Source organism: Wyeomyia smithii, chromosome 1, assembly GCF_029784165.1.
Source record: "Wyeomyia smithii strain HCP4-BCI-WySm-NY-G18 chromosome 1, ASM2978416v1, whole genome shotgun sequence".
Classification (NCBI taxonomy): Eukaryota; Metazoa; Arthropoda; class Insecta; order Diptera; family Culicidae; genus Wyeomyia; species Wyeomyia smithii.
The window spans coordinates 13,636,156-13,657,597 of NC_073694.1; the positions used below are offsets into that span (position 1 = coordinate 13,636,156).

Consider the following 21,442-nt stretch of genomic DNA (forward strand, 5'->3'; position numbering starts at 1 on the left):
TTTATTAGTTATCTTTGACGTTTTAAAATATTCTTAAAATGACTAATTTTTTGGTTTAGAAAGCAATTTTGTCGAGAGATTTTCCTGCTCAACGCAGGTATTGGCTTAGAGCTTAAACTGAAAAAAGGAAAAACCAGAACTTTTTAACAGTTTCTGTGAATTTTGGTGCTCCTAGCCACTTCGGTAATGTGTCAAGTCTTTAGAGACTTCAATGAAGTTTTCCCGTAAGCAAACGGAGAAACGACGAACCCGGTGAGTAATTGCTGTGCAAAATTTGGCGTAAGTTGACGAATTTTCATTCTGACTTCAGCCACCAAATTTCACAGGAATAGGTAAAAAGCTATAATCTTTCTAGGGAAACTATTTTGAGCTTTAGGGCAAATTGTTTTCGCTTTTGAGGACCAGCGGACATATAGACTCAAAGATATATAGATTCGATGATATATAGATTCGATTATATACGATTCGATTATAAAAAATCACAAGAAAGTTGTATGCAAAGCCACGACCGCAAGGTTGAAGTAGAATACTTTTACAAGAAAGATAACCCGGCTGCATGCGTGTCAGTCATTTTTTCTAGTAAATAAACGTTGACCGTTAATTGGCAGTATAGTAATTTCTTTTTGTCTGATATTTTGAATGAAGTTCATTGAATATTTTTAAATTTTGTGCAAATGAGACGTTAAAGTGCTGCCGAATTGTAATATGCACATTTAATACGACATCATTAAACGGGAACGGAACAAAGGCTACGGTTATGCAGAACGCGAATGCCGGCGCGATGCGATTCGCCTTACCGTGGTGAAATGTACAGCTCTTTTTAAGGCGAAGTAGAGCTATACATTTCAACACATTTCGTCTTGCCGAATCGCATCGCGCCGTTATTTGCGTTCTGCATGACCGTAGCCAAACACTAAGCGACGCAAACACGTAATAATAATCAGAGTATGCATGTAGAGGAAGATACTTAACTTTGAATTATAGCGCAAAACGAGAAAATATTAACTCTTCAAATAATCATTTGTGTTCTTCAAATTTCAGTTGTTCAATTTAATATCCGATGAAATGTTTGTTCATTATCTGATGAAGCTCTTATATGGCCAAATGATGCATTCCCAATTTACTAGGTCCATAACTCTGCCGACCGTGCTTGGGAAAGCGCGGTATAACGACCAATCAGAGGTCGAATTTTATGTTTTGACAAGGCTTAAGAGTTTTCAATAGTACAATAGTTCGAATGATAAAATTGCAATTTCATGCATTTGGTAGGAATCTTAGAAGATTTTCTAATCGATTGCTGCAAAAACGAAGGAAATCCATCGAAAACTAACCGATTTATTAGCATTTGAAATTTTTCTCACTTTTTCAGTTTTAGATTTTCATTTCACATCCCTATGTAGCCGAACTTCCTGAGAGAAGTATTCTAATTCAAAATTAAATCTTCATTAATTCATTTGTTGTCCTTATAAGGACAATTGTTAAATTTATCATAGGATGTAGTGTTTATCTTACATCTCTGTGTTACCTTGATAGTGAGGACTAAGGCGCACGGTCAACACAATGAGAAAGGTGTTTTCACATTGAAAACTAGACACGGCTTTACTGGAGGAAGTGTAGGCAAATGCATCTACCGCTAATACCACCGCTATCATACGAAAGCGCGTCGTTTCATGTGGGGAATATCAACAACGAAAAATGACGCGCGTCTAAGCATAACCCGAACTGTTTCGCCGTGCTGCTCCCATTTACCTTTACATCGGCCTCAGGGAAGTACCGGCTGCATCTGCATCTACCGCTGAGGCTGTCACTATACTGCTATTGGTACCAAAAGCTATTAACTCTTCAAATAAGTGTTTTATTTGTTCTCAAAAGAACAATTGTTCAATTTAAAATCGGATTTACGCAATCGCATCTCTGTAATATTACCGACAATAATATTCTTCTGAACAAAATGATACAACTTTCCCATTAGGTCTCTGCCATAATAGACGCGAAAAGCGACGCGAACCGATTCGCTCGGCTGTAGGTTAATGTACAGCCATCAGTGGAGCTGTACATTAACCTACAGCCGAGCGAATCGGTTCGCGCCGCTTTTCGCGTCCACTATGGCAGAGGCCTTAGAGAAAGTTGCTGGCTGATGTATTCACTTCATGCAAGCCTGCTGCTGATGCTTCCCGCTACCACACTTAAAACAGCATTTTAGTGCAGGGAGTGTCGTTGCATCAGCTGACCCTGCTACTATCGATGCTGATATACCCGCTGTAACAGCTACGCTATGCATAGCCATGGCACAGTTGTGGCCGCTATACGCTGGCCCAACTGCTGAGCAACTGCAACGCTATCCGTAGCCACGCCACAGTTGTGGCCGCTAAACGCTGCCATTGGTTTCCGCTGTACCTGCTTTTGCTTGCCCAGCTGCTATCGATGCGATGCTGAGATCCGCAGAAACTGCTACGCTTATCCACAGCCATGCCACAGTTGTGGCCGCTATCCGCTATCGATGGTACCCATTGCTCTGCTCCCGCTGCTGCTAAGGGAAGACTGTTGTTGTCGCTGTTCAGTACTATTATGAGCGGCTTCGACTAAAACAGGCTCTTAAATAGGGATGAAAATAGGAATGAATTATTTTACGTACGTGGTGGAATGATATAGCTCATGGCTCAGAGCGATCATTTGATAAGCTCCACCTCTTTTTTCAGTTTCTAAAGTTTTTCCTCAGTTTCGTAGCACGGATGCACAAAAACGATTTCTTGTCGAGCCGGACCGATAGCACTCTCATTGAAGCAACAAAATAACATGTTTTGTGTCGTGTTGCGCAGCTTCGTTGAAGAAAATGTTCCCGTCCCCGTGTCGCATGTAAGCAGATTATTGCGTTCAGTAGACAGTAGATAGTGTATCCAGCGAATAAACACCGATGGTGCTCTCACACACGCAACGGTTTTAATCCGTATCTTATTGCGGTTTGTAACATCAAGCGATTTCGTTTGCTCGCTGTTGCGTGTTGCATCATGTTGCAACTTGGCAGCTGGGGGACGACGAAATTCTGTTTATGCTGATTGATTGAATCGACTTCATATTAGCTCTGCATAGTCGAGCTAACTGCTTTTGTGAATGCGTACTAACAGGGCAATTTATTATTCAATGTCGGTTATGCTGATCGCAGCCTTTGCGCTGCCCCTACAGTGGGGGGTTTACTAAATAAAGTGAAAGTAAAAATTAGACAACTACAACAGAATTTGATTGCAGCCCGCACAGAATGTCTGCTTGTGTTGATGCCAGAAAATTATTAACCTTCAATTATTTTTTATTTGCCTTCAAAAAAGCATTTTGCTGTTCAAAATCGGTTGCTAATTACAACCTTTGAGCTGCCCTAACATTGGGGGAATTAAGATACACGGACAACATGCACTGTGGAAGCTATTTCACATTCAGTAAATTAGACGGGTGCGACAAATTTAAATTGCTAGGATGCAACACAGAATGCTTGCTTGCGTTGATAAAAATTATTAACTTTCAATGACTTGTTTATTTGCCTTCAAAAAGGCATTTTGATTTCCGAAACTGGATTTCTTGATGGCAATCATCATGCTGCCCCAACACGGGGGGAATAATGGCTGTCTGGCGACACACGCTGAGAAAAACCGCGCTGCTCCTGAGACGTGGTGACCAACCACAGGGCTAGTGCTGCTGCTGAGGAAGGACGACTGCTGTTGTCGCTGTCTGATGCTACGCTATGCATAGCCATGCCACAGTTGTGGCCGCTATACACTGGCCTAACTGCTGAGCAACTGCAACACTATCCGTAGCCATGCCACAGTTGTGGCCGCCATTGGTATCCACTGTACCTGCATCTGCTGGCCCTGCTGCTATCGATGGTGAGATCCGCTGGAACTGCTACGCTTATCCACAGCCATGCCACAGTTGTGGCCGCTTTCCACTATCGATGGTACCCACTGCTCGCTCCCGCTGCTGCTAAGGGAGGACTGCTGTCGTCGCTGTTCAGAACTATTATGAGCGGCTCCGGCTGAAACAGGCTCTTATATAGGCCAAATAGCATGTTTTCAATTGCAAGGTATATGATTCTGTCGACCGTGCTTGGGAAGCAAGCATATAACGACCAATCAGGGGTCGAATTTTTCGTTTTGACAAGGCTTGACTATTTTCAATAGTACAATAGTGTGAATAATAAAATTACAATTATCTTATTTTGGGAAGAATCTTAGAAGATTTTCCAATCTATTGCTGCAAGAACGAAGGAAATCCATTGAATACTAACCGATTTATTAGCATTTGAAATTGGACATATTTTTCACTTTTTTCGGTTTTAGATTTTCATTTCACATCCCTATGTAGCCGAACTTCCTGAGAGAAGTATTCTACTTCAAAAATTTACACCCGATAAAAAAAGTGTTTTTTTTTATTTGAAATATGACTTATCAAAACCTGTAATGTTGTGAGAGAGTATCTATAAAATACGTAACTTTCCTGGAAAGATAGGAAGGGTTATCAAAAATTATTAAAAACATTTAAAAAAAATTGAAAATTGTAATAAAATAAAAATACAAAAAATAAGTTAGATATAAAAAATAAAAAGATGGTTAAAAAAAATAAATAAGAAATATAAAAAAAAATTAAAAAAAAATAATAAAAATATAGATAAAATATATAAAAAAGATATAAAAATTAAAACATAATATATGAAAAATGAAAGATTTTAAATAGGAGATATAAAAGAAATAAATAAGATTTAAAAAAGATAACGTGGAATCAATAAAAAAAATTAATAAAACATCAAGGTATAAGAAGTTGAGCAAAACATAAAAAAAAACAAAAGAAAATTAAACAAATTAAAAAATAAATAAATAAAACAAACAATAAATAAAACAAAAATTAATTAATGAAAAAAAAAACAAAAATAAAATAAATAGATCAAAAACAAAAACAAAAGTATGCACAAAAAACAAAAAATGATGACAAAGATAAATAAACAAAAAAGTTAAAAAAATGATATTTGGGATTAAAAGTAAACAAATCAATATACACTGATCAAAATTTTTTTTCTTCGCGTTTGATGGTGATTACAAAAAAAATTAGCTGCAAGATATAATATGTGAGCATTGTGTTTTTCTAATTTTAAGTGGGTTAGTCAAAAACACAATTCTTCTTATTTATCCCAAAACAAGAGAACATTTATGGAAAAGCATCAAAAAAAAATTTCTGATTCGATTATATATAGTGGAAAAAACATTTAAGACCATATACAATCGAGTCTGACCTGTATCTGGTACCTAAATTCCAGCTCTTTATGATTGTTTTAGGATGAACTTGATATTTCTCAGGTCAAATGTCATGTTTAAGTACTCACTTTTTTAGTGGTTTGATAACTTGTTAAGCAACTTTTTAATTGTATTGTTGAAATTTGCTTGTTCTGGTGATAATTTTCATTATTTTATAGCATTTTCTATATAATTGCTCATTGTTTTCGTTGTGTTTTTCGTTATCTTGACGGGTTGTAATATTTTTGCCACAAGTTTATTGAATGTATCGAATAAGTCTATCTGAAGTGGTCTTTGATGAACCCTTATTGTTTTAAATTCAATTCTACTAGATTTCTTATGATTCTCAAAAAAATATTTTTACCGCCTTTTCAGCATTTTCAGCGCTCCGCGACATTATTTTCACCTTGGTTTCGTAACGCTTTCTGGTTCAAAATTATATCACCGGGAGCAATCCGGTCACTAGCTTGAGGAATGTAGTAAACTTCTAGAGCTAAGCCAGACGGGTTGCTCTACAAACATCCGCGAAACTATGCCGTTTCCTGAGGTGTGTTTGGCGGCGGCAAGGAGAGGCCAAAACAAGCAGCCGAAATTCGTGTGTACATTTGAGCGAACGCACGCAAAACGTAAAGGAAGTCGCTTCTAGGTCTGCTGCCTGGTTGAATCATTAAGAATCCCACCTACACACGTTGCCCACAATAAATAACCGGTAGGGCAAGTTTGGCGTGCTGAGCCGCGAAGATTAATAACATTTTCGGTTTTCGAAACGGCGGCGGGGCGTAATGTTGTGGGAAGGGTACAAGAATTGAGAATGTTTCGACGCGCAAAAAGGATGCTAGATATCACTCAGCAATCGCACACTGTACTTAAATTCTAACACAAAATCGCAACCGGTTCAGAGCGAATTTGCATGCAAATCACTCCCAGCACACAAAAGCGCTACGAATCTACACTTCACATCTCGTACGCGCTATAGAATTGATTTGTTTCGCCCTTTCTTCGAATAAAATGAAATAAACCCCACACTGCGTGGTGCTTGAAACGGAATCCACTTCAATTCCGGGCTAGCAGCCATTCGTTTTTTTTTTTGTTTTTTGAATGACTCAACTGTAATTTTGGGATTCTCAAAGTGCTCATTTTTGCACCAAATCAATACCCATTCCAATCTCGCTGGAAGAGGGATACTTCTCTCACTGCTTCTCGAAGGCAGAGGATAATCGTTTAACCGTCAATCCCACCCACAGCCCAACACCCAGCACCCGCTTCGAGTGTCATAAACTGCAAACTCACACTCCCTTGGCCTGGGGCCTGGCGGTCGTTCGCATTCGCTCAAGGCGTTCGCTGTTGTTTAGTATTTATACTTTTTAATTGCTTCATTTTCATACTTTATTCGTACGCATACGAGTGCCACTTCCCAAACCCCACACCGCCGCAACCATTTTATCGCACCAATCCGATTGTTATAATCCGCGTTGTGCCTCTGATGGCGAAAAATGATTGCACTTTATTTTATTTCGTTGGAGTGAACGAGCGAGTTTTTGGGTTGATGAAGAGAATGCAAAAATTAGACTAGTCACAGTCACAGCAGAAGGTGAAGATGTGAATGGGAGCCCCGACCGTCATGGGCAGTAGTGGAACGCGCGCAAGTGAGTTTTTTGACTTTTAAATGTAACGCGGGACGTTTAAATGGAGCGTCTCTGCTATTTGCGCTTCGGTCGGGTTTCAAGGTTGAGTTTAAACCAGCGAAAACAGCAAGAAACAATCTAAATGCTAATCAGTGCGTCTTGAACTGTGTTTCGGTTGCTTGTGGACTGGTCTTTGAATGCCTATAGCTTCAAAGTTTGTGTTTTGTCAGTGTGTCTTTTAAACACTACCTGAAAGTTGTTTCCCATCAGTCTTTCTCAAGACTACCTACTTTTAAATTTAACATTTGTTTTAACTTTTTTCGTATCACCTGAAATGGCTGGACGGAAAAAGAAACCTCGCATCGCTGCGGGGAGGAAAAGAGAGGCATCTCTTTCTGACACATCGAGTGTCTGTAGTGACAATCCTTTTGATATTTTGCCTGAGCAAGAAGCTGGTGAAATGGAAGTTACCAATAATGAAACTATACAAAATATAAAATCTTTAAAAAAGGAGAAAGTTCCACCTATTGTGGTAACTATTTCTTCTGAATTTAATATATTCAAAAAGGAACTTTCAACGTTTGTTTCTGACGTTAAAGTTACCTATCAAATTGGCCGTAGAGGTGAATGCCGCTTATTAGCCGACTCAGTAAAGGGTCGTGATCGTCTTGTTCAGTATTTAACTGACAAGATGTACAAATTTTTTACATATGACACCAAGAACGCCAAGCCGTTCAAGGTTGTCTTGAAAGGTCTCACCAACGATCAAACCGTTGATGAGATCAAACTTACTTTAACAGAATTACTTGGCATAGCCCCTACCCAAGTAATTCTAATGAAACAAAAATCACGAGGCGAAAACAGTCAGAGAACTGGAATTTCCCTTGTTAATTATTTAATTCATTTTAACCGCAATGAGGTTAACAACTTAAAATTTTTTGAAAAAGCACATGCATTGTATAATGTGCGTGTAAAGTGGGAAATTTATAGGAAGTATGGCGGAGGTGAAAAGCATATCACCCAATGCCGTACTTGCCAACGTTATGGCCATGGTTCCAAATTCTGTAACATGGACCAAAAATGTCTTAATTGTGGAGACTCTTCTCACAAAAAGGACACATGTCCTGTGAAAGAGAGTAAAAATTTTCGCTGTGCGAATTGTAACGGCAACCATATGTCGAATTTTTATCAATGCCCAGTCCGTTTAGCAATTGTTAAGGCAAGGCAAGGTAAACAAAATTCAATTTCTCAATTAAAACCAACTTCAAAACAAAATTCTCCAAGCGTACCAGTGACGCATAGTTTACCTACTCCTTTGCATACCCGTTTAACTTATGCACAGGTTACAGGTAGTTCGAACATTATACCGCCTAGTGTTGGTAGTTCGAAAATAACCGTTAATATGGGTAAGCAAAACACGCTAGAAAATAATTGTACACCTATCACTCCAGCTAATATTGCTGCCGAAATTTTTTTTTCTAATGTCAACTGCCATGGGCCTATTACGGCAGGTAGACTTTCTTTTTTGCAACAGGCAATGTTCGATCTTATGAACGCCATGTTGCAGGCAAAATCAATGTTTGAAGCCATTCAAATAGGCACAAATTTTACTATTAAAATTGTTTCCAATTTAAAATTTAGCAATGATTTTAAATAAAACAATTAAAATATTAAATTGGAATGCTCGCTCATTGAAGGCCAATGAGAATGAGCTTTTTAATTTTTTAACAGTAAATAATGTGCATATTGCAATTATTACTGAAACATTTTTGAAACCTAACATAAAATTAAAATATGATCCCAATTACGTGGTTCATAGATATGATAGGATTCAGGGTTCCGGCGGTGGAGTTGCAATTGTTATTCATCGCCGAATCAAACATCGTGCTCTTCCCCATCTTGAGACGAAAGTTATTGAAACTTTGGGAATTGAAGTTCAAACTGAACTTGGGATTTTATTTATTGCCGCAGCATATTTACCATTTCAATGCACACGCGAGCTCAAAAATTATTTTAAAGGTGATTTACAAAAACTCACCAGGAATCGTTCGAAATTTTTCATAATCGGCGATTTTAACGCTAAACATCGTTCATGGAATAATTCTCAAAGTAATTCCAATGGCAAAATTTTATTCAATGATTGTTCTTCAGGATACTATTCTATTTTGTCTCCGAATAGTCCTACATGCTTTTCTTCTGTAAGAAACCCTTCAACAATTGATTTGGTGCTAACAGATCAAAGTCATGTATGTAGTGATTTGATCACACATGCTGACTTTGATTCTGACCATCGTCCAATAACTTTTTCTTTATCACATGAATCAGTTTTAAACCCTATGAGCTCTGTTTTTAATTATAACAAGGCTAATTGGGAAAGATACAAAACTCATATTGAGAGAAATTTCAATAATGAGCTTGATTTGCAAAACGAAGTGAATATTGATTCCGCTTTGGAAGCATTAAAATGTGCAATTGTTGATGCCAGGAATTATTCTGTTCCAAAGGCTCAAGTGAAATTTGATTCATCAATAATTGACGAAAATCTTCAACTTCTAATTCGTTTGAAAAATGTCCGCAGACGTCAATATCAACGTTCTCGTGACCCTGTTTTTAAAACTATTTATAAAGATTTACAGAAAGAGATTAAACATAGATTTACACTTCTGAGAAATCAAAATTTTGAGACTAAAGTTGAAAAATTGAAACCATATTCAAAACCATTTTGGAAGCTGTCGAAGATTCTTAAGAAACCTTCAAAGCCTATTCCAGTTTTAAAAGATGGTGAACGTTTTCTTGTATCCAATGAACAAAAGGCTCAAAGACTTGCTCAGCAGTTTGAGAGTGTTCATAACTCAAATTTGAATTTTGTGAGTCCAATTGAAAATGAAGTCACACGTCAATTTGATTTAATTTCTTCCCAGAATTTTTCACCTGCAGAAATAATTGAAACTAACTTGAATGAGATTAAATCAATTATTAAAAATTTCAAAAATATGAAAGCACCTGGTGACGATGGAATCTTTGAAATACTAATCAAACATCTCCCTGAGAGCACAATGGAATTTTTAGTGAAAATTTTCAATTGCTGCTTCAAAATTGCATATTTTCCCAAATTATGGAAAAATGCAAAAATTACTCCCATTTTAAAACCGGATAAGAACCCAGCTGAAGTTTTAAGTTATCGACCAATCAGTTTGCTTTCTTCAATAAGTAAACTGTTTGAGAGAATTATTCTTAACAGAATGATGTCACACATCAACGAAAATTCAATTTTTGCAAATGAACAGTTTGGATTTCGCCATGGGCATTCCACAACTCATCAATTGCTCAGAGTTACTAATATGATACGAGCTAACAAATCTGAAGGTTAATCCACTGGAGCTGCTCTTTTAGACATAGAAAAAGCATTCGACAGTGTTTGGCATAAAGGTTTGATTGCGAAATTGCAAACTTTTAATTTTCCAATTTTCCTAATCAAAATTTTAAAAAATTATCTTACTGATCGAACTCTGCAGGTTGTCTATCAGAATTCAAAATCTGATAGATTTCCTGTCAGAGCAGGTGTACCTCAAGGTTCAGTCTTGGGTCCAGGATGCACAAAGTCATTGTTCTGCGATGACACAAGCATTTCCGTAAAAGGAAAAAGCCTTCGTGTCATATGCAGTCGATTGCAGAAAAGTTTAGATATTTTTTCTTCCTACTTGCAAAAGTGGAAAATCTCTCCCAATGCTTCTAAAACTCAAATGATAATTTTTCCTCATAAGCCTAGGGCTTCTTTCCTCAAGCCAAACAATAATCACGTTGTCAAGATGAATGGGGTTATTTTAAGTTGGTCCGACAAGGTTAAGTACTTGGGACTAATTTATGATAAAAAACTTATTTTCAAAGAGCACATTAAGAGTATACAAGCCAAGTGCATCAAATATACGAGATGTTTATATCCTCTCATTAACAGGAATTCTAAACTTTGTTTAAAGAACAAACTTTCGATTTACAAACAAATTTTTAGACCAGCAATGCTTTATGCTGTACCGATCTGGTCAAGTTGCTGTTCAACAAGGAAGAAAACGCTCCAAAGGATTCAGAATAAAGTTCTGAAAATGATTTTGAAGCGTCCTCCTTGGTTTGGTACACTCGAATTACATAGACTTACTGGTGTTGAACCATTAGAAGCTATGTCAAATAAAATTATCAACAATTTTCGACAAAAATCGTTGCAATCCTCAATTGCTACGATAAGCTCTCTTTATAGCCAATAAGTTAGCAATTAAATTAGTTGTAAGTTTACTTCCCCTTTTCTGACAAGTAGGTTTAAATCCCTACGAATGATAAGTCCTAATTGCGAAAGCAAACAAATCCTAACAATTAAAATTACAAATTTCTAACAGTGTTGAGAAGTCACCATTTGTGATTGGACACACATACTCATTATTTACTAATATTTATCATAAATACTTAAGCTACTAACAAATCCCCCCTTAAAAAAAAAAAAAATCTAAATGTTAATTGATTTCGGTTTCAATGGTGCAAAAACAGTTAAATACTGTGTGACAGTGAATCTCTACTTCGACTATCGCACGATTAATGTTTTTGATTGTATGACAGCATCGGAAAAAAATGTACAGATCAAAATCTAATCAAAGTTATTTTCTCTTCTTGTTACAGATCGTAAATTTCTTCGTATGTCAGAGCATTTAAATCGCCAGAACGGGAAGTTTGTGTTGTCGCAGCAGAATCAGTACTTCCTCAACCATCATCAACAACAGCAGCAGCAGCAGCAGCCACCGGCTGCCCTAGCAAGCAGCCATAATCATTCTCAACGCCGCTATCTTCAGCAACAAACGCAGCCGAATTCCCCCAACCGTCGTCCATTGACTTCCAACGCAAACTTCTGGTCCAATAACATTAACAACAACACCTCCAATTGCAATGCCCCGCACACAACTCCGACAGGACCAACGGCGGCGCCTTTTGGAGAAGAACAGCAACAGCAGCAGCAGCATCAGTCCGATCTAAACGGAGGAAATCTCAAAGCCAATGTACAGTTTGTGCTGGACAATTTGAATCGAAATTATCATGCCCTGCGGGGGCAAATACTGAGCAACCATTATCTAGTGGCAAACAAAAATAGCATCAATATCAAACACAATATCAACACCATCAACAACAACAATCATACCGGCAGCTGCACCGACGGGAACGGCGGCGGCGGCACCTTCGGAAGCAATCATCAGCAGGCTAATAATTTAGTGCTGCTGCAGCGATTGCAGAGTGCAAGCCACCACCAGCAACAGTTGAAGAAGGGAACAAAAATGGCCAGTCCCGATTCGGACACCAACTGTAATCCGTATCTACCGGCACCGGCTTCGCTGCCGTTGAGCTGTTCGATCGCTTCGTCGCAGGATTTCAGCCATGACTACTCGGACTATCAGTGGTTTATGGATTACGGGTATGTTGAAAAGCCTCGATTTTTTTTCAACGAATTTTTCTTGAGTTTTTTTCTCTTCGTAGAAGCTACCGGGACGGAGTTACGCATCAGAGCATCCTGTCGGCGTTGTCCGCTTCCTACAACGGTATCGGAGAACTGTCGTACTACGAGGACCTCGCGAAAAACATTGACGCCAATCTGGCCGAGGTGGATATGGAAAGTTTTCGTGCCGAAGACATCCATTCGCTGCTCAGTACGCTACCGACAAGGAATAACAATCGGGGTGAACTGAACGGTTCTTCTGGTGGTGGGGGACAGGTAGCGGATACTGCGACGGGTGTGGTGGCAACCGATATGTTGGATAATTCGATCTGCAAATCGGAACTGCTGTTCTCACCGGTCAAAGAGTCCCACATTAGTGTGGACTCGCTCGATATGGACGGTTATCCGGATGAGGACGACATTATACTGACTTGTCAGGCGAATAAAAACAACTACACGATTGCGTTCGAGCAGAGCTTGCTGTACTCCGACGAAAGTTTCTACGGTAAGTGGGACCTAGGATTACGTTTTAGACAAAGAAAATTTCAACGAGTTTTGTGTGTTCATTTTGCAGATGGACCGGAGAACTACGGTAAATACAAGCAAATGAACTTGCTCAACAATTTGGACCATATCATACGGAAGAAGGCGCAGGAAACGGCCATGTCCGTCTCCGAGGTGGGTTACACCACCTGGAGTAAGCTGCGGAAAAATGGCGCTAATCAAAGGTGAGTTATTTTCTTAAGATACAGCAGTAAAATTGAAATTCCTCGTAAACTAAAGCAGGTAGAGAGTTGTAGAGCGGTTAAAAACTTTCAACTTGAGCTATAAATACAATTATGTCAAGCACCTCTTTTGTAGGATAACATCAAAATACGTTCACGACAGTACTACTTTTGAACATATTTGCTCCTAAAATGTTATTTTTTACATTTATTCAGACATGTAAAGCTGTATTTGGTAGAAAATTTTCCCAGGTTTCAAATGAAAACAAAAGGATTTCTCTAAATGGTATAAATTTGAAGTTAGGGCTAATTTATGAAAAAGTATCCAAAAAGCATCCGAGTAGAATAACGTTTGGGAATGTACGTGGAGGATTTTTTTTTTCATCAAATGTGGTTCTTCATGTGTACCCTGTATACAGTTTTGACCAACATCTTTAACGTGTTAATAATTGTTGATACTGTTAACAACTTGACAACTCATTCAGAAATTCCATTCTGTCTGTATAATTTTTTTTTCATTAATTTTTTTATCTGCATATTTTTCTGGCATTTTATGAGATCATGGAGGTACCTTAATTCATTCCCCATTCTGAGCCAAATCTATGATCATTTTTTTCTGTTCTCCAGAAGCCATAATAATTCTCTTCTGATCTTTTCTGGCCCTTAGAACCTTTTTTTACAATTTTGATCTTTATTTAGGATAATTTTTCTTCAGCCTTTTCTGGCCTTTAGAAGCTTTTCCAGAAATTCTGAGTCAAATTCATGATTTTTAATCTTTTTAGAAGCGTTTTTAGCCTTTTTAGTTCAATTCAGTTTAAAAAAAGGAAGTTTTTTGAAGCTTTTTTTATTCTGAGCTCAATCCAGAATCATTTTTGTAGCTTTTCATGGCATTTAGAACCGTTTTGGTGTCATTCTGAGCTCTATGACCAGTATAAGCTTTTTTTTGCAATTCTAAACCTAACATGGGATAATCTTTTCTTACCGTTTTCTGGCCTTTAGAAGTGTTTTTTAATAGTTCTAAATTTGGAATTCAGGGTCATGTTTTTTGTATTTTTTTCAGATTTTTAGAAATGTTTTTATTTTGCAATTTGAGTTTTAAATTATTACAAAAAGTTGGTTTTTGTCGTTTCCTGCGCTTCAAGAATCTTTTCCCGCCATTCTGAGCTCAATTTAAGATCATTACCTATATTGGATTTTTCAGTTTTTCATTCTTTAATTAATTTAGAATCAATTTGCTGGTATTCCTCATTTTTAGAAGCACTTTGTTAATTTTTTGGCTTTTCTGACCAATATTAAAAGCCTTCTTTTCGCTCTATTTTGCCATTCTAAGTCTAATTGGGGAATTATTTTTTGTTCTTGGATTGGAAGCATTATTTAAGTTTATTTTCTGAGCTGCTAATAGTCGGTATTAGGTTCTTTTTTTTTCTTGTTAAAATTGGAAGCGTTTCGCAATTTTGAGTTCAATTAGGGATAATTTTTTGGCCTTTTCTGACAATGAGAAGTATTTTTTTCGCCATTCTGAGCTCAGTGATTTCTTTCTTTGTATCCCTTACATTTGGAATGGTTTTACTCAACATCGAGCTTAATTTATAGCCTCTCTTTAAGCCTTTATGAGCGTTTTTCCGATTTTCTGAATTAATTTGCGATCATTCTCTCTTTTGGTCTCTGCTGATCGTCAGAAATCTTTTTTTTTTTGCTTTTCTGAGTTCAACTAGATAATTTATTTTTTTTATCGTTGCTCCCTTTTTTTGCAATTCTGAGTTCAATTAAGGATTATTTTCATTTTTTTTGGCCTCTTTGAGCAGATTTGCCACTGTTCAATTTAGCCTTTAGAATCTTTTTTTTTTGCAATTCTGAGCTAAATTCATGTGTTTTTTTTATGACTTTTATGACTTTTCAAGACGGTTTATTGCTTTTCTGACCAAAATTGGGCCATAGAAAAGAAATCCTGTGAACAAAATTTCTACAGTTGGCCCTTAGATTTTTTTCTCGCGATTTTGAGCTAAATTAATAATTTTCCTAAGCCTTCATAATTTTGATTTTTTTTTCGCTATCCTGAGCTTAATGATCATTTTGTTAGTATTCTCTGGCCATTAGAGGCTTTGCTATTCTGAGCCTTTGAAATCTTTTATGTCTTCAGATCCCTTTTTCGTAATTCTGAGCTTAGTCTTATGCCCTTAGAATGTTTTATTCACTATTCTGAACTTAATTGGCTTTTTTTTTTAATCTGACTTGCTTACCTAAATGGCCGTACGTCCTAAGACAAGGTCTGCATAACCTAGTCCACCAGTTTACTCGATCCATGGCTGTCTGCCTCCAATTCCGCGGGACTCTGCACATCTTGCTCTATCTGGTCCACCCATCACACTCTTTGCGATCCTCGTCTCCTTGTTCCTACCGGATTTGAAGCGAACACCAATTTTGCAGGGTATTCTTCCTGCTTTAGCTACTTTCTGAATACTGGGTTCTCCGAAGAAGCGCGCAAGCTCGTGGTACATCCTCCAGACTCCGTACTCCTGCACATCAACAAAGATGGATCTTAGCACCAGATGCTTAAAAACTCCGTACGTTCGCAAGTCCTCCTCGAGCATTGTCCACGTCTCATGCCAGTAGAAAACGACCGGTCTTATTAGCGTTTTGTACAGAATACAGAGTTGGTGTAGAGACTCTGGTTTCTTGACTGCAGTTTTCTATGGAGTCCGTAGTAGGTACGGCTTCCTCTGACAATACGCCGTTTTCGGTTACCAGAGAGCCGAGCTACACAAAGTGGTCGACTACCTTGAACTCCTGTCCTGTCGAAAATCGTGGCCCGCATGTTGACATTCTCTAGCGCTACGTTAAACATTAGGAAGGAGAGACCATCACCTTGTCGAAGCTCCCTGTGGGACTTAATCAGCCTTAATCAGTCTTGTCAGCTTCACCGTTTTCGTCAAGGATTTTTCATAGCTCTTGTCAGTTTATTGTGTCGTATGCGGCTTTAAAATCGACGAAAAATGGTGTGTTGGGATTCTGAACTCGCAACGGCACTTCTGGAGAATCTGCCGCAATGTAGAGATTTGGTTAGTCGTAGACCGTTCTTCCATGAAGTCAGTCTGGTAACTTCCTTCGAATCTGTTGGCTGATGGTGACAGGCGTTGGATGATGACCTGGGAAAACACTTCTTAGGTGCCATTTATTTTATAGATTCCGCTACGATGCCGTCCTTTTCGACCGATTTGTTATACTCGAGCTGCCGGATCGCATCCTTTACTTCACTTTTTCTCCGTCTCCTCCACTCCTGTTGTGGTCTCTTGCTTGCACGTCGTTCAGCTGTTTTAACGGCGTTCCAGCAGTCCTCTAGAGGGACTTCTTCAGACTCACCCTCTTCTGACAGCGCCACTTCGAACGATGAAGTATTATTTACAACGCATAGTTTTGGCGTATCTTAACCATCACTAGGTAGCGGTACGAATCGATGCAGCACCTCCATGTGCTCTGATTTCCATAATGTCCAAGAAGTGCCGACCTTTGATTGAAACGTGGTCGAGTTGGGTTTCTAGTCTGTTTGGTGATCACCAGGTGAGTCTATGGTGGAGGTTACGCTGGAAGAAGGTGCTACGTAGAGTCATGTTCTTGGAGGTGGCAAAGTCGATTAGGCTGAGGCCATTTTCATTCGTCAGTTGGTGTACATTGAAGCGTCCAATCACCGGTTTATACTCCGTCTCCTACCAACCGACTTTGATAGCATGTTTTCAGCAGCGGTCGTATTCATTCTCCAATTGCGCGTAAAATCCGTCTTCGTCGTCATCGGTTTTTCCGCGGCGTGGACTATGCACGTTAATAATACTAATGTTGAAGAAATGGTCTTTAATCCTTAACCTGCACATTCTAGGACCGATCGGCCACCACCCGTTCACCCGCTTCTGCATCTCGCCTTATCTGGCCTTTAGAAGCCTTTTTTTACAATTCTAAGCTCAAGAAATTCGAGTTTCTTTTAAAATCATTTTCAGAAAAAAAAAATCTTTTTCCGTTATTCACAGCTCAAATTAAGATAATTCTCTTTGTTTGATTTTTCAGATTTTTTTTCGCAAGTCTGAGACTAATTTAGAATCAATTTGTTAGCATTTCTGGCTTTTGGGAACACTTTGCTTTGGCTTTTTCGGAACAATATTGAAAGCCTCCTTTTTATATTTTGAGCTCGCAAGGATTACATTTTGGTCCTTGCGTCACTCTGGGTCCTAAATAAAAACTGTTTCAGAAGTCGAGCGTTTATTAGCAGGAGGTATCGAATTATAATTATTCACACCTCTAATGAACAGTGAATTGAAAAAGCAAGTCGAGTCGCTAGGAGGAATCACAGGGGCAACAGCTTTTCTAAGAGGATGGTGATTGCTTGCTGATCAGTTTGCGCAAGAACACGCCAAAAATCACCTGTGGACATTCGATCAGATTTTTCGGCAACTGACTTACGTGAGCGTAACGCTTCAATCCGAAAACAAAGCGTAGCTTATCCATGGAGAATGCACTAGGTTTTACGTGGAGTAGCTCGCCAAACATGAAATCCGGTAACATCAATTCTTTGAATGGTATCAGGCAGTGGAAGTAGAACTGTTATACGATGCGACCGGCTTGCATAGATTTTATGAGGGGGTAAAAGATTGGTTTGCGCTGCAGTGCTTTTACGATTCTACTTTTCATAAACATTGCTTTGCTTTTCGATTTTTTGACGAATATCTGATTCCGCTGAGACCATGTCAGAATTCTTGCGAGATCTTCATTCATCATCATGATAAATTCACGTTAACATGGACCAAATTGACGAATATACAGTCATCTGCATGCATTTGTATTGAGCAATACCTGAGTTCACACAACAACAGAAGAGCAGAGGTCCAAGCACCGAGCCTTGAGGAACTCCAGAGGAGCGGCCCACTTTGGACTGGTGATCATCGCAGAATACAGTTTAAGATTGTCCCTTTAAATATGACTCGATTAGGATTTTAGGACCATTTGTCCCACTTACTCGGGCCTTTAAAAGCGCTGTGTAGCCTTTCCTTTGTTTTTCGAACATGAGGTCAATTAAAGATTTTTTTCCAAGCATTGCTGGCATTTTTCTCTATTCTGAGCTTAGCATTTCTTCTGCTCTGATTTTTAAGTCTTTGTATCATAATTCTGAGCTCAATTTAGGATATATATTTTACCTCTGTCCCTCCTCTCAAATCCGGCCTGACCTAGCCGAACCTTTTCTGGTTATTCTATCCTTGAGATGTTTTTTTTTTGCATTTTCTGGTCTATCGAAAATTCAAACAATTTTCCGAAAGCAATCACTGACAACTTTTCTATATCTCTTGGCATTATTAAAATACATCGATTTAAGAAAAAACAAATCAAATGCTTCAGCCCTTTTCAAAGGTACAATTGCTAAATTGTTCTTGAATTTAAAATCAATTTATTTCCTTTTCCGATAGTAATTAAGAACCGTTATAAATAGTCAATGAAAAATCAATTTAATTCTGGAACTACTTAAACAGAAGTGATTTCAAAATGCTTCCTGGTGGAACGCATTTCAATTTGCACTCTCAATGTATCAAACATAAAATAGGACAATAATTCTAATCTATCCACTTAAATTTGTTTAGGCTTCCCCTGGTGACGACCAATCCGCTGATCAATCAGATCTCCCGCCATGCGCCGACTTGCTTCGTGCGCAAGAGTCTCAGCATGCCGGATCTGAAGGAAAGGTGCGACCTACTGGCAGCGGAAGCTGCTACTAATGGCGCAGAGGAAACCCTTGATCATGACGACGGCGATAAAAACCATCAGCTAAATGTGTCACAGGCTGCCAACAGCAGCAACTCAGCCGTGATGACGTCCGGCGAATCGTACGGCAAGCAGATGCGTACGCTTCTACCAATGTACCCGGTACCGACAGATTTCCGTACCGAGAGTCCGATTCCGCTAAAGGATTCCAACTTGAAGTAAGTGTATCCCTTTTTAAGACAGATTTAAACTAGAGTTTAATTTTATTTGTCCGTTCCAGCAGCAATGAGGAACCAACGCAGAATCAGCCATCGTTCAATCTAGTCAAGCTGTTCATCAAACAGAAGAGCAGCTCGACCGACACCTGTATGGACGTTTCATCCGGCTGCTGGCCTAGCGATTCCACCAACAGTGCATCGGGGGGAGAGAACAACAACAACAGCAACACGAATCTTGCGGTGCTTAGCAGCAAAGACCGTACCCGCAAGAAGAGCATGAATGACTCCGGCAAGTGTTCCACCCTGGGACGCCACGAGGAGGAGGAGTTCCAGTTCGACAGTTTGGATGCACAAATCAATAACAACAATAATAACAATGGCACACCGGATCAGACGGCAGCGGGACAAGATAAGGTGGACCGAGCGAAATTGAATGATTTTAACTCGCCGGCTCATAAGCGAAACTACAAGTCCTACAATCTGAACATCGCCAACAAAAATCTACCCGTCGTCAATCCACTGGTGTACAACCTGATGAACAATAATAGCGGAAGTGTCAGCAACAGTATTACCAATAATAATAACAATAACAATGACAACAATAGCTTTAAGGACACCAACTCTGATGCTAGTCGCACGTCGGAAAATCTGACGCAAATCTTCAACAACAACGGTTCGAAGACGAAGGTTCCGATCGAAATGATTACCAAATCGATGCAGACGTCCTTCATCGGGACCAGCAGCAGCAAGGAAAAGGTGCGAGTCATTCCGCCCTCGTTCCTCGATCGACTGAACAAACTGGGCGATAAGCAGAAGGCTCCGGTTTTCGTTGTGTACCCGAACTACGTGCTGCCGGATCTGGGCTTTCTGAATGCACAGAACGATGTCGTGATATCGCCGATCTCGTTCAAGGAAAACTGCGGCCAACGGGCAACGCAGCTGCGTAAACCGCGCCCCGTTTCGATGAATGACATTGAGAACATTAAGGCCAAAGAGTACAAACATGTGTTGGACTGGAAGTCGCTGATTACGCTGCTACCGCAGGAGTATCGCAAGTTGCTGCGCAACGTTCCGGAGGCGAATGTGTACAGTGCAGCTGAGGAAGGGGCGCTGCAGAAGCCACTTTTCTGCATGACTCCGCCGCTGCGCCGCGGACGGGGAGTGACCTGTGATTGTGTGAATATTTTGAATACTCAAACCTACAACAGTTCGAGCTCGGGTGGTAGCTCTAGCCAGCCGCCAAGCTCGGGATACAGAGGTTCGTCGACGATGTTAACGGATTCGGAAATGGATTTGCTTGGGCCGGGTGCCGGAAGCGGAGGATTTAGTAACAATTTGTACGTGTACCAGTATGATAGTCCGGCTGAGGTTACCTCGGCGGACAGACCGCCTTCTGGTAGAGTGGCTCCGAAGAGCATACTAAGAAGAGCCTCTAAGCCACCGGCCAAGGCTAAGCGTAATAGTATGTTTGAGGAGAATCAGAAGGTTAAACCGAATGTAGAGAAGCGACGATCGTTGCAGGAACCGTGTTATAACTTCTCTGAGGAAAATTTGATTTTGGAACAATCGATCGACGAATTGTGCGATACCGGTAATATCAGGAAGGTTAATAATTCTCCGAACATGTCCCAGCATCAGGCACGTCTTCCGAATACTCCCAAGCTTCCATCGGCCGACGATTATCACCGACTGAACAAACTGAACGAACTGAATGATCTCGAACTGAACAAAGCCGTCAGCAGTAAGCTGAACCGAGCGCAGCAACAGCAGCAGCAATGCCTTGAAGACGACCTAGAGGCACGTCTCCGAGCGGAGCACTTCCTTTCCCACGTGCCGAAGACTGAACTGAAACACTATGCTGAACTTGCCCACGTACTGGAAACGACAACCGTCGAAGGAGCCACTGCTCCCTTGGAAGAACTGTACGATCGCACCAGGCTAAGGCATGAGGTGAGCCGGGCTTTATCTCAGCGCAAGAATGTGTCTTTCAATCAGGCTACACCGGCGACTGGCGCAGTCAATACTACTCCAGTTCGACAGCAGCAGCCACAGCTGCTTCGGCCAACCGATATTCGGTTCTCTACACCTCCCAACACGCCAAATATGTCGGTGACGATGGCCCAAAAGCCACCCCAAAAGCCGGTCACTTCACCTGTCAGCACTGAACGCGAGAAGCAGGATAAAATTCAGTCAAATCGCTTCCGCCGGTTGCAAATACAGTGGGAACTGCTAAGCAAGGAAGGACAACAGCTGAAACAGGAACTACAGCATCCAAGAAGTGGCGGCAACACGCCGACCACGGTCATGAAGTCGAGAATTCCGAGGCCTGTCAGCTATCCGACGACGCGGTAAGTTTGTTGTTTGTGTCAGCTATTTTTAATTTTTTTAA

The 21,442-nt window shown here is 39.8% G+C and overlaps 1 protein-coding gene across 8 annotated transcripts in view; it reads left to right on the plus strand.

Annotated features, from left to right (window-relative positions):
* LOC129718245 (putative uncharacterized protein DDB_G0282133) overlaps positions 1-21,442 on the plus strand; it is a 113,272-nt gene that overhangs the window by 88,594 nt on the left and 3,236 nt on the right. For 7 of the 8 annotated variants that reach the window (XM_055668825.1, XM_055668826.1, XM_055668827.1 and 4 more), the window contains exons 3-7: positions 11,567-12,350; positions 12,413-12,876; positions 12,946-13,099; positions 18,715-19,053; positions 19,116-21,401. In XM_055668825.1, the coding sequence (XP_055524800.1) occupies positions 11,584-12,350; positions 12,413-12,876; positions 12,946-13,099; positions 18,715-19,053; positions 19,116-21,401 (4,010 nt within the window). In that variant the 5' untranslated portion in view covers positions 11,567-11,583. The remainder of the gene's footprint in view (positions 1-11,566; positions 12,351-12,412; positions 12,877-12,945; positions 13,100-18,714; positions 19,054-19,115; positions 21,402-21,442) is intronic. The other variant, XM_055668824.1, reaches the window with a different exon arrangement.